This window comes from Lycium ferocissimum, chromosome 11, assembly GCF_029784015.1.
Source record: "Lycium ferocissimum isolate CSIRO_LF1 chromosome 11, AGI_CSIRO_Lferr_CH_V1, whole genome shotgun sequence".
Taxonomy (NCBI): Eukaryota; Viridiplantae; Streptophyta; class Magnoliopsida; order Solanales; family Solanaceae; genus Lycium; species Lycium ferocissimum.
The window spans coordinates 56930497-56945143 of NC_081352.1; the positions used below are offsets into that span (position 1 = coordinate 56930497).

The 14647-nt window shown below is 37.7% G+C and overlaps 1 protein-coding gene across 1 annotated transcript; it reads right to left on the reverse strand.

The window, feature by feature from the left end:
- Positions 1–12647: 12647 nt before the first annotated feature.
- On the reverse strand, positions 12648–14432 carry LOC132038516 (uncharacterized). Its single transcript, XM_059429172.1, has one exon. It carries the CDS (start codon positions 14430–14432, stop codon positions 12648–12650), a length of 1785 nt encoding a protein of 594 aa, XP_059285155.1.
- Positions 14433–14647: the final 215 nt, after the last annotated feature.

Here is a 14647-nt window from a genome sequence, read left to right on the forward strand (position 1 = left end):
TGGTAAATTCCCATGAGCTTGGGCCATTATACCATGGCCGGCCACCCCTCTCAATTTTGGGCCTCATTTTTCTTTTCATTTTTTTTGGGCCAACCCGGTTGGTCCCGAGTTGGGCCAAGCCCACTGACCTTTCGACCTTAAAACGTCCATATCTCCTTGTACCGACGTCACCTGGGAACCCACGACCTATGGTTGGAAAGCTAATTCAATTATCTACAACTTCTATTTCTTGGTATGTTTCCAAATTCCAAACTTATAATACCGTTTTTGCCCCTCAAAGTCAGGTCACCCAAAAACGTTTTCTTAAAAATATTCGTTTGGAGGGCTTCCACTTTGATTTGGCCCAAGGGTCCTTCATGAGTTGTGTTTAACTTTACATATGTGATTCATATAACTTGTCACATGTTCCAAAAAAAAATCTTAACGTGTGGGCCCCACCTCAGCTTACAAATAATCCGACGTTAAAAAATACGGGATATAACAATGTGACAGAATCATTAGTAACCAGTTAAGTTAGACTTATGATTTGGACCCTATGTAGATTCTATGTGTATTATTGTGATTTTAACCTGTGTTTTGAAAAGTGGTTTGTTCTTCCCTTTCATCTTAAGTCCTAATAGTACCCTTTTAAAAGGTAACAAGGTTTAGTCAAAATAGTATGCAGGCTGATGGGGGATATATTTGACCCTTCTTCTCTATGATTCTTTAAACAATAAATCATTCTTTCTTTCCATTTCTTTCTTTGAACTAAGTCATGAGTACATTAATATAGAAGCCCAGCAACAGATAAAGTTGGCCCTACTCTAGTTATGTTTGAATGAAGTTGTTTTCCTCCTGTGCAACATATAAAGTTAGAGACATGTGATACTTATTCAAATTTTAAAGGAAAGATGAAGATTAAGAATAAGGTTATAGCTAAGATTAAGTGCATCCCTTAAGTTAATTTAAACTTTCCTGCAAATAAGATAGAATCAAGAGTAAAGGTTAGGACACCTAGAATTAAAAGAATGTGGGATCCCTGTGCATTTTGAGACTTTGACCTTCCTACTTGCTTAAGTCAGGTAAAGGGTTGTAACTGATTGTGTCTAAGATTTATATACCCCATATGGGAATATGATAGCTGAAAGGGTTCTGGGCAGTTAGTTCTATAGACAATCCTAGCTTGGTTTCCATCATTGCTTATGTCTCGAATTGGATTCTGTGAAAAAAAAAATAACATGATATCACACCAATAAAGGACCCTGGTTTGTGCCTGCTTGGCTTTGGCTATGCTGTAGTTGTTAAGATTATAATTTGTATCTACCTGTTTATTTTTGCCTTTACAAGAGGAATCAGTTAGACTTGGAATATAATGTCTCGAAGATAACAAAGTATTCACTTGAATTGTCCATAAAATGTCTAGAACCATTTGAGAGTTATGCTTAGATAGTTACAGGTATACTTTATGTCTACTAAACCTGTTGTGATGACCTTTGTGCTTAGAGAATGATTTTCCCTTTGTGTTCTTATACTTTATCACATCTGATTGATTCCATGTTGTTCAGAACTGCATTTGACTGATCTATTGTGGTTTGTTTGGTTTAAGCTTAGTTTAGGCTATACTGTGCCCATATAGATTAATGAAATTCATTCTCATGCTCAAGTTATGTTTTACTTTCTTTTGGTCTCATTTATTCTTGTTGGCTGATAGTTGTTCCATACATATATATTAGGCACGTCTTATTTATTCTGAACCATGTATGGGTGTATGTAAACCTGTGTCTTCCCTGTTTGTTGGTTGAGAGGCAGTTTAGGTAAAGGGGGGTCTAGTTTGAACCCTTCCCTAGTGACCAGCCATCTTTGGAGGTTCATGAAACCTCTTGAAACTTGTGCGGCATCAAGATTAAAGGGGGGGGGGGGGGGGGGGGGGAGGGGTGATGACTTGGCCTTCCACCACCTAGTTTGGGATGTTGAGTTTGAGGACATGGAAACACATATGCCTCACATGGTCTCTTGAATAAATATGATATATTGTTTATATATGTTGTATGTTCATATATAGAATGGGATTTATAAAACAGTAGTATACTTTGTATTTTATGTGTGATAATAACAGTGAATATAAACTAACGGGGGTCTTTTGTTTTTTCCCCTCTCTACTGCATGGCCATTCGGGCCGAGGTCCAGCCACCTTATTGGGCTAAAAACCTAATAGGAAAAATTTCCTTCAAATGTCTTCGGCTCCAAAAGGAAGAAAGGGAAGCTAATATAATTGAAGGCCCAATCATGGGTAAAAATGATATGAAGGCCCAGCCATGGGTGAAAATGGTTGGGGTTTGGTACATCCCATTTTATTCTATTCCATCGTATTTCTACTATATTTGGCTTGATTGTATTGTGCTTGTTATTTGTAAACCACAAATATTATTGGAAACTTTATTATGGATTAGGTATCTTAGGCAAACAGTACATATGCCGTTTAGATTGACTTTAGCACCTGAAAACCTTTTTTTCAAAACCTTGAGAATATTTACTGATTTTGAAGATTTAAAAATGGGAGGCAACTGCTATAGTTTTAATAAGTATTAAACTGAAAAGATTTTGGGAATGCAAAAATGGTATAATAGCTTGCAAAAATTTAGAGGATAAATAGATTAGGCAAAAAGGCTTCTTTCCTAAAAACTATTGAAAGCGTGTCTTTTCTGATTTTTGGGTTTGGTAAAAAGTTTTGATATTTCTGGGTCATAGCCCACTTGTCTTTTTCTCAAGAAAACGAATGCTCATTGAAATGTTTTTTGGACTAGAGCCCATGCGGTCTGGTATTTGAAAACAAATGATAAAGGTCTCTTTTGGACTAAAATCCTGTTTAATTTTACATAAATCTGTGGTCAAATGAACATCGCTAAGGCATATGTTTTTTTAAATGGTTAGAAATATGGCGTGTTTGGGCCAGAGCCCATACAGCTTGGTTTTTTTTAAGAAAACCCAAATAAAATTGCTTTCTTCGGGTTAAAACTCACTTGGCTTTTTCAAAATAATAGAATCATGGTCAATATTTTTCTAGGCTAAGGCCTATGATTTCAACGAATAAGAAAAGCATTTTGCTAAAACAAAACTGATTTTGAAATGAAGCTCTTATTTCTTAAATAAAATTGGGACTTTGTTATAAAATAGATAAATGCAGCAAGTACGTTTTAAGGGAGCATATACAAGATTTTAAACCATGAGTATAATTCATTTTCTTCTAAAAACCAATTGCGCAAATAGAGTTCTTTTCTATAAAAATCAAAACAATCCAAATTACGCCTAATTATAAAAATTTAGGTAAGGGTATTCTGAAAGTGTATTAAACGGATTAACCCGGTCCACGTGTGAGTAAAGCATGAATAAAACTTGGTCACCCAAATCCAAAAAATAAATGAGCTTTCTATCTTTTCCTATAGAAAAACTACTATCCTTATATATAAAAGGAACTAATTGTACCCGGATATCATAAATCCGAACCTAAATACCCTATATATAAAGGGAATATGCTCAACTCTTTTAAAAAAATGATATGCAACATGACAATCTTTTGCGGGAAATAAACAGTAAATGACCAGTTCATGCAAATACTCACACATTGGGATTCGAAGGTCAACCGCATAGTACGGATCCTTAATACTAGGGTGCCTAACACCTTTCCTAGGGAATCACCAGAACCCTTACCTAGAACTTTGGATTAAGAAGGATTTTTCACGGCGTATGAATAAACCCTTCAAAACTGGTTTTCCTAATTTCCTAAAAAATAGGTGGCGACTCTTTTAAAACAAAGTCATAAAGAGCACCAACGAGTTCCAAGTAGCTTTTCCGAGCGCCCGTGGAAATGCGAACCGTAACAGATGCTAGGCGTATGCATAATCCTGTTCCATAGGGTCAGTATCAGGCGGCGCGACGAGACGGACGTCATAGAGGTGGACGGGGAGTATAGCCAGGCAGAAGAGGTGGCGATAGAGGACGTGGTGGCAGAGAGGGTGCTGATTGAGGACGTGGTGGGAGAAGGGGTGGTGATAGAGGATGTGCTTGCGGAGGACACTATTTGGTAGATGAGCCCGATGAGGCCGCTCCCGTTCGAGCCCAGCTGCAGCTCAGCTCACCCGTCAACTTCATCCCGACCGTCGACACCTGCGTTTACGCTGGCGTGCCTATTTGCGGATATACCTAAGTCTTCATCTCAGCAGAGCCAGAATAGGTAACTCGGGATACGTGATGACATGGATTGGGTTGATCTTCATGCATCATTACGTGAGGAGCGGCCAGTGAGAAATGTAGATGGTCCCAAATTTATTGATTTCTCGGAGTTTCTTATCTCAGTTAGTATTTAAAATAGTAAAGTACTTATTTTAAATATATATGGTACTTATTATTTTGTAATTTTTCATATTTTAGGATTCGCCGACAGTAGGTCCATTAGAGCCACCCACTCAGGTGTCTTCTCATGAGCCTGCCGAGCCACATGTGTCTTCTCACGAGCCTGTCGAGCCACTTGTAAGATTTTTAGTAAAACTTAATAATTTTATTCAATATAAATGGAATATTACTTTAATTTTTTAAACATTTATTTGGACCTCAAACAACACACCGCTTTAGCTCCAGTCGTACAGGATCCCATTCACGAGGCGCCGGGTCCTACACCGGACCCTCTCGGCCCGCTCCAAGCACACTCAGGAGCCCGTTGACACACAGGTTTGATTTTTAACAAAATTTATGTATTCAATAGAAATTAAAATTAGTACAAATTTTTTATATGTTTTTTCAGGTTCATCCTTCGGCGTTTGCGAACCCGTTTTCCGACGAGGATGATGGGGAGGATAATGTTGAGGTTGACCATACTAATCCCAACAGATTGACTCCAGTCATAGCAGTCGGGCACAAACACGCTATGGTTCGGACTCCGCAGAACGGGAAGGGCAGGGGGAAAAAAGCGGTGGATGATCATGCCTTAGAGCACCAGGCAATTAAGAGGAGGAAGGGGAATGGGGACGATGGCGAGGGTGGTGGGGATAGACTTATGCCTCGCGGTATTCTAAAGTCTACTACACGTGGGACCCATTCTAAAGTTGTATTGTTTATGTAGATAATATATCTTTTGTGTATATATTTCTTAATGATAAATATTATCTTTAGTGTTTATTATCTTTTATTACCAACTCGTGTGAAATTCTAAATTAATGATAATAAAAAAATCAACATATTCCAAATAAAGTTATGCACTAACTAAAAAGAAACACGCTTAAATCTAAACCCTACGAAATATAACAAGTTTCAAACTTACTTCGGGCACTTTAGTACCCCTAAAACAACGATCCGAACTATTAGGTATCCTTGATGTATTGAGTCTACATTATAATTCGCACAAAACAACATTGGGTTCTATTTAAAATATTGACATTCCGAAGTCTTTAGACATGATAATCTTCGGCCAAAGTATGAAAATGGAGTGAAAATATAGAGTGAAACAAGTGTTGGAAATTTATGTAACCTTCTTTAACGCAGCAATTTACTGCGTTAAAGAAGGTGGTCCTTTAACGTAGGAAATTCCTGCGTTAAAGATATTTTGGTAAGAAAGTTTTTTCTTGGGGTATTTTGATTCATTTCATTTTTTATTGGGTCATTTAGATTCCGAACTCTTCAAACCACACCTTAAAAAACCAGTCTTTGAAAATAAGATTTTTTTTTTTTTGTTCCCTTCCGATATCAGGTATCTGCATTGGCTCCCAACTAAATACGGATCGCGCATTGCAGGGCACATGTTTTAGGGCAACGCTCCTAACATAATTTTTTTCATTCCGAGAGGCTCAAACCCAACCATCCCGTCAAAATCCATGCCAGTAAAATAATATTGTTTTTCAAGAAATGTTTCCTAAAGCTTAAAACCAACTTGAAAAAACTTTTTGCAAGTTTTGAAAGAAAAATCCATGGATTATCAACATTAATTTATTCAGACACAATACCCGCAATAACGCAACAACAATATACCCAGCATAATTTTGAAGGTGGGGACTAGAAAAGATAGAGGGTATGCAAATGAGTCCGGAATCAAAATGACCCAATAAAAGACACATTGAACCAAAATACCCCAGAAAAAAAGAGGCACAAAAGTACCTTTAACGCAGTATATTCTTTGCGCTAAAGGATATTGCCTCTCTCCTTTAGCGCAGTAAAATACTGCGCCATAGGACCCGGCATAAACCCGAACGGGTTCCACCACTGGTCCCCTCCACCGTCAATAAAAAAAAAATTCAAAAACGCCATTAGAGGCATTTTTAAGGTGGACCCCACTTCAAAAACGTCGTTTTCTATTAAATTTCGTCTAGAAAGTTTAGATTTTCGGTATATTCAAGTCAAGGAGTAAGATTCCAAGCTCGAATTTTTGAAAAAATCGACGTACAACTAGATTAAAACAACCCTACAACAAACTGCGATCAAGGTATTCTACTATGAACTTTTTTTATTATTTTATTAAATACATTATATCCTAAGCATGTTTAACATTTAATAGTCTTGAATTTCAAAAAAAAAAATGGGTTGTTGATCTTCGCTGTTGGCAGTAGCGTTTTGCTACTGTTTTTTTTTTTTTTTTTTTGTTAATTTATTACTTGTTAATTGTTTATGAATTGTTAATTTGTTAAATGTTTATGAATTTTTAATTTTTAAATTTTTTATGAATTGTTAATTTATTAATTGTTTATGCATTGTTGAATATAGTAATCTACTATTATTTGTAAAATATGCCATTATTAATTAATTAGCTGCTAATTGTTGATTATGAATTGATATTTTGTTAATTGTTTATGAATTATTATTTTGTTAATCCACTATTATTTGTAAAATATGTCATTATTAATTAATTAGTTGTTAATTGTTGATCATGAATTGATATTTTGTTAATTGTTTATGAGTTATTATTTTATTAATTGATTATGAATTGTTAAATCTATATTATTTTAAAAGCATGAATATATATGTTAGCTATTCTATTCTATGTCAACTAGGTAACATATTAAAACAAAACAGATTAACTACTAAACCTAAATTTAAGAGAACTCGATGAAGCTGTGGTTAAGAACACGATATTTAGATAATTCTGTTCTATGTCAACTAGGTAATATACAAAATAAATAAATAAAAAATTATCTACTAAACTTAAAAAAGAATAGTTAAAGTTCTTCTTTTAATATATATGTTCATGGAAATAAAAATTATTATGAATTTCATAAATAGATACGTTAACGATAAAATTCAAAGTTTCTAGAAAAATATGTGGTCGACGAATGTACTCTTTTAGTCTAATTTTATCATATTTGTGTTGGCTATTTTGGTAAAATAAAAAAAAATATCACATATTCAAAATAGAGTTTTAAGCAAATACTACTTCTAAATTTCGATTCCCAAACTAATTAACTAAAAAGTCTTTGCCATCACATAATTCAAATCCCTGTGTCCTTACTATCAAGGAAGTTTGTTTTTGAATATTTATTGCTGTCTTGCTAAACTACTATCTCATGAAAATGTTTATTACAATTTCATCTTATACCCAACAATCGATGCAAATGTAGGAAATGATATTGCTAAAGAATCATAATTATCCAACTGCAAATTTTCAATGCCAATATTTATACTTTTAACGTTGAATTATATTAAAGTCATATGTCACAAAATAATAGTTTAAAAAATTGTACATGTTAATTTGTTACTTAAATTATTATGTCCCAATTGTTAAAGTATTTTTAAATTTACTGCACATTTAATATGACGAAAGTTATTCTGAAAAATAATTATTTTCTTCCAATATTTGGTTAGAGAGTGAAAATAATTTTTGGAAAAGACTATCTACTAAAGATTGATAACAAAATTAGCAAATCAAATATTCAGAATCGTGCGAGGCAGTAAATATTTGATTTTTATACATTCAAAATAAATATTGTATTCAAGATAATAATTAGATATTATTTTTTCAAGTTGCTTATCAATAGAATATAAATAATATTATAATAATCGACAAGAAATATTCGTGCAACCCACGTACATAGAGACTAGTTACAAAAAAATATAGTAATCTCCTATTATTTGTTAATTATGGCATTGTTACTTTATTTATTTGTGAAATTGTTTATCCCATGTTAATTATTTGTTTATCTCATGTTAATCGTTAAATAAATGAGTTCGCTATTCCTTTAGTTCTAGTTAGGAGAACAATTGTAATTAGATATAATTATTCACAAAATATAATACAACATAATTCACATATTCCCTATAAATGATTAATTAGTTAATATAATTTCTCTTTAATTTCAAGAATAATGAATAATTTAGTTTCTACAGACCCGACTCTTTCATGGATCCGAATGTTCACCCGGGGCCCACTGGTCACCAAGGGCCCGATGATAGATCAGTACTTTCTTTGCAAGACACTCATAGGTCAGAGTTATTATGGACTAGTGATATAGGGATAGCGACTAGGCTCCGTCCCCGTAGGCTGCAGAGAGCGTGGGCTCTTTTACGCGAGCGCCCCCACACCCTCGTGTCTTAGAGATATTGTTTTGGGCGGTATCTATCGTTGTGTGTCTGTTGGTCGGGTACATCATGATTGGGCGCTCATTACAGACATGGTTGGGCGGCGGAGGCCGGAGACATATACCTTCCATCTTCGCACTGGTGAGGCCACGATTACACTTCAGGATGTGAAGGCCCTGTTTGGATTGCAAGTAGATGGACATCCATTATACAGTCGGTACGAGCCTCCTCTTAGTAGGAAATGGGTGACGGAGTTGACTAGGCTCACCCACTTCGTGCCTGGTGTCGCGGCCCATATCTCGGGACAAAGTCGAGTGCAGATTAGTGCACTCTACACTTATTTGCTGGCAGAGCCTCCTACTGAGGATGACACTCAGCAGGATGTTATTGATCGTCATGCCCGTTTGTATCTGCTTATTATATTCGGGGGCATCTTGTTCTCGAACACATCGGGTGCCTATGTCAGCTTATGATATTTGGTCTTCTTGGAGCATCTGGACCGCTTGGGAGACTACAGCTGGGGTGGTCCTGTTTTGGCGTACCTCTACCGATGCTTATGCCGAGAGTCTATTGGCCGTATCAGCGATGTGTGTGGATTTTTTTCTCTTCTCCAGGTAATATTTTAAGTGTTCATTCCTTTAATGTAAACAACCCTCTTGAAACGACGACTAAAAAATCGTATTTTCTAATATCGCTTACAGTTATGGGCATGGGAGAGGATGCTGCCTTTTCAGCCCATACCTAGGCATTACCTCGATATTGACATGCCCTATATGAGGAGCTGGATGGAAGGTTTTGACCGGGATATGGATATGCACCACAGTATTCTTCCATTCCGGGACTAGCTTGATCACATGACAGACAATGCGGTAAAACTATTTAACTTTACATTATTAATTTAATTAAATGTCTTTTCTACTTGGTGATCACTAATTGGTATCTATATTTTATGCAGCTATTTATATGAACGTCATACGCTGCTATTTTGGATGGGTTGCCGGCCTTTTGCAGGGCAGGTCAGGCCTTGTGGAGGTCGCGGTGTCCATTGATACAACTAAACATCGTTGAGGATCATATGTCCGAGCGCGTCTTACGACAGTTTGGGCATACATAGAGTATACCCCCCTGATGTTTGTCATGAGCTCCGACACTACCAGCGGGATGATCGAGCCGCCGTTGATGATGCATTTCTGGCTTTCATGGGTGTCCAGCTCCAGCGTTGGTAGGATGGGTTGGGCACTTTAGCGGTGGTCGGCTGTGCGACTCCCATCATGGATTACATGCACTGGTATCATGTGATTACACGCACTGGTCTCATGTGATTACACGTCGATTGATCGGCAACCCAGCTTTGCGTCCCACAAGGGATGTAGGATACGCAGCATTCGCGAGGCGATTTACGAGGAGTTGTTAAGTTTATCATATTTAGATTTATTTATTTGTATTAATTATTACATTTTAAAAATAACTATTTTTTACTATTGAACACAAATGCAGCTGGTGGTCGTACAACAATTACGCATATTGGGGTTAGAGCATATGTCTTACCCCAGGATTGCGGGGCTTGCGGCGGAGATGGTACGGATATCCAAGGACGGTATTCGGAAGGCAGGAGAGGTTAGGCGCATGGATGATCCTGTTCCAGAGGGTGAGTATCAGGCGGCACGAGGAGAAGGACGTAGTGCTGGTAGAGGACGCGGTGCTGGTAGAGGACGCGATGCTGCTAGAGGACCTGGTGGTGGAGGACACCATCTGGGAGATGAGGCAGATGAGGCCGCTCCCATTCCAAAGGCCATTCCTATTCTAGTGAATCCGCAGCCGTTCCAGGCCAGTGGCAGCTCAGCTGGACAATCACCTACGTTTACGCCGGCGCGCCTACTTGCTGAGATACCTGGGTCTTCATCTCAGCCGAGCCAGAATACGTACATGGAAGAGCGTGATGACATCGATTGGGCGGCGATTCGCGCATCATTAGATGATGAGCGGCCTGTGTGAAATTTAGACGCACCCAGGATTCTTGATATCGATGACTTTTTAATCCCGGTTAGTATTTAAAATACTTATTTGATCATTTAAATTACTTATTTTAAATATATATGTTACTTATTATTTCGTAATTTTTTATATTTTAGGATTCGCCGCCAGTGGGTCCACCAGAGCGACCCACTCAGGCGTTTTCTCATGGGCCTACCGAGCCAGAGGTGTCTTCCCATGTGACTGTCGAGCCACAGGTAAGCTTTTTATTAAAATTAATTTTATTCAATAGAAGATGAATATTTAAAATACATATTTGATTATTTAAAGTACTTATTTTAATATATATATATATATATATATATATATATATATATATATATATATGTTACTTATTATTTTGTAATTTTTCATATTTTAGGATTCGGCGCCAGTGGGTCCACAAGAGCCACCCACTCAGGCATTTTCTCATGGGCCTGCTGAGCGTAGGTGTCTTCTCATGAGACTATCGAGCCACATGTAAATTTTTTACTTAAAATCAATTTTAATCAATAGAAGGTGAATATTTATTTAAAAATCAATTTTAATCAATATAAGGTGAATATTTATTTAGTTTTTTTAACTTTTATTTGGACCTCGAACAGCATCTCGTCCATGAGACTACCTCATATTCTATACCAGACCCATCTCAGGAGCCTACAGACCCATCTCAGGAGCCTAATCAGGCACCCGTCAATACACAGGTTTGATTATTCAACAACGTTAATGTATTCAATATAAATAAGAAATGATACTAATTTTTATATATTTTTCAGGTTCATCCTTCGGCGCCTACGGTAGCAACTCTCGACGAGGATGAGTTCGCGTTTCCAGACCCAGCTCAGCCTGAGATTCTGAGCGTGCCAGCGCGACTAGATCCCAAGAAGAAGCACGTTATGCAGAAGGGCACAAGGGCGAGGGATGATCATGGCTTAGAGCGCCCTCTTATTAAGAGGAAAAAGGGGGATGGAGACGATGGCGAGGGCGGTGGGGATGGTATGAGCCTTAGGCCTAAGGATAGTCTCAGGCATACCACATGTGGGACCCACTAGTATATACAATAGTGTTGTACAGTTTAAGTAAATACTCCCTCTGTCCCAAAAAGATTATCCTCCTTTCCTTTTCAGTCTGTCCCTAAAAGATTGTTCCCTTTCTATATTTAGAAACAATTTAACTTTATGAGATGATTTACAGTCACACAAATATCTAAGGCTTGTTTTGAACCACACATTTCAAAAGTCTTCCTTTATTTCTTAAACTTTGTGCCAAGTCAAAAGAGGACAATCTTTTTGAGACGGAGGGAGTATTATATATTTTTTGCGTATCTATTTATATTTATAAATATTATCTTAGTCTTTAATATTGTTTATAGTGTCACCTCCTAAATTGATAATAAAAAAATTCCTGACACATTCGAAATAAAGTTACACATTAATTTATAATTAACACGAAACCCTAAAACATAAATAACGTAAAGCTGATGACTACAAGTCTTCAAACAAAAATAGACTTCAAGCACTTTTCAACTACTAAAACGACAATCCGAAGTTTTGTATATCCTTGATGTATTGAGCCTACCTTATTAATCGCACAAAAATAAGTAGGGTTCTATATAAAATATTGAAGTTCCGGAGTCTCAAAGCATGATTAAATTACTATTAAAGTACGTAAAAAAGTATGAAAATGAAAAAGAAAGAGAGTTTAACCAAAACAAATAGGTCCTATAGCGCAGTATTTTACTGCGCTAAAGGTACTTTGTGCCTCTTTTTTTCTTAGGTATTTTGGTTCAATGTGCCTTTTATTGGGCCATTTTAGTTCCGGACTCTATGCAAATCTTACCCCTACCTCGTAGACGTAAAGAAGAGTACCCACAATCACGCATTTTTCACAACTCATTCTGTCCCAATAAAAAAAAAAAAAAAAGTTTCGCATCCTTTTACTATGTTTACAAGGCTCCAAGTGAAAACAAAAAACAATGAGAGCCAACTCCAAATTCATATTTACCTCTATAAGATCTCTCTATACTCTGATAATTTGTAGTACTACTTACTCTGTATAAATATGCAAATATGTAACCTTTAGCATACCAGGCCCGGGCCTCAGCCCAATATACTTTTTTCACGGAATGAATTCATTTTCTCTAATCTCCATTCATCTCTTAGCCTAGCAATGAACGTTGCCGCTTTCACATTCACATCTGGGCTTGGACAAGCAACCGACGGCCCAGTTAAATCTTCACCGTCCATTGCCTCCGATCTGACGGAGGACACGTCATCATCAATGTCTTCAATTTCCGTCATTTTAAACGGCGGTGGAGGAGGCGGAGGTGGCATTGGTATTAACGGCGATTGCAATCCGCTGTTTAAATTATTATCGTCGTAGTAAATGCCGACTTGTTTCGTTGGCAATGGAGGTTTGCTAGCACTGTATGAATAACGTCCACGTGGTTGAGAATGTGTGCAACTTTTTCTCCGCCTTGATGATGACACGTTTACTGCTTGTGTCGGAGGTGGAGGTGGAGGAGGTGGTGATGACACGTGTGATTTGAATCGCCTGCTTTTGGTTCCATGTTTGAATAAATTATTGAGAATTGAAGAAGGTGGAGGTGGTGGTGGTGGAGGAGGAGGTGGAGGAGTTGATGATGACACGTGTCCATGCTGGAACCGTTTGCTTTTGAACAAATTATTGAAAATTGAATTTGGAGGCGGCGGTGGAGGTGGAGGAGGGGGAATAGTATGAGGTGATGGTACATTGTAAGGATCAGAATGTACGCGTTTACTTTTCCTGTTTTTCTTAAACAGGTTTTGGAAAACCTTAGATGGCGGTAGCGGTGGTGGAGGAGGTGGCGGTGTTGGTGGTGGCAAGACTTGTTCTACAGATGGTGGTGGAGAATTGGACACACTCTCTCGCTTTTTCGTTCTGGTTTTTCTCTTGCTCTGATTGTACAATGAGGCAATAGCTGTTGCTAATTCTTTAGTACCACTCTTTTTTCGCTGAAGTTTTTCCACTACTGGATGTGATCGCTCCGTTGGCAGCAACGGAGGCGGTGGAGGTGGCGGTGGTGGAGCCTCTTGTTTCTTTTTGACCTCAACTCCAACTTCAGTTTCGTTACGCTGCATTTCAGCCTTGTCTAATTTACGCGGAACACTGTGAAACGATCTTCTCCGTTTCAAATTCGCCTGACGTCGCTTTGATGATGTAATTGGAGGTTTATCCGGCGCAGCAGAAGAACGAATTTCAAATGTATCCACAGGAATAACCTTAACATCAGGTTCTTCCCTTTGCCTCTCAAACCGCGGTGTAGGGTGACTATCATACTCTGCTGCTGTACGGTACAAATTCACACCAAAATCATCATAAAACCGGGACTGATTCTCACTGGTTTCCCACTGCGGGACTTGTCTCAGATCAGGATACGAGCTACTGCTTCTTCTTAACCGGCTAACACCAGTTTCAGGTACAGGAGCAAAATTATATGATTTCTCATCTCTAGGCTCAAACCATCGATCAGTAGAAACAGGCTGCCGCGTATCATCATCAGCTGACAATCCATCATTGACAATTCTAGTATTTCTTTCAACAGGTGAAGTAGTATCATCATTATTCTTGCGTGCAAAAACGCCGCAAAGAATAGCAAACACTACAAGCAAGATATTAAACGAGTCCCATCCCTTTTTAACAGAATTAGGTCGAAGAATTTGAGTTGTATGTGTAAGGAAAGGTGGAACCAAAAAGAACAAGATGAGGAGAGCGAGAATGGGTAGGAGTAGGATGAGAACGACGGGGTTGATGATCGGAGGAGAGGGTGGCTGACGGCGGCCCTGACGGAGGAGTGTGGTGGTTGGTTGGGACCATATAGGTGGAGAGTCTCCATCTTGTTCCATGGAGAGTTGTTTTCTTTTTTCTCTTCTTTTCTTGGCTTTAAGGTGGATAGAAGAGAAAGCTTTAAAAGCTTTTTGGGAGCGAGGGGGTGGCCTTCAATAATGATGATTGATGATAGAATTTATAGAAAATGTTTTGAGCTTAATTAAATATCTTAGCTTGACTGACCACATAATGCAAGAAATAAAGAAAGATTTATAAATGTTGTGGTCTTTAA

Excerpts from the sequence above, each read along its gene's own strand:
- LOC132038516 (XM_059429172.1), bottom strand. The coding sequence starts at position 14,432 with ATGGAACAAGATGGAGACTCTCCACCTATATGGTCCCAACCAACCACC.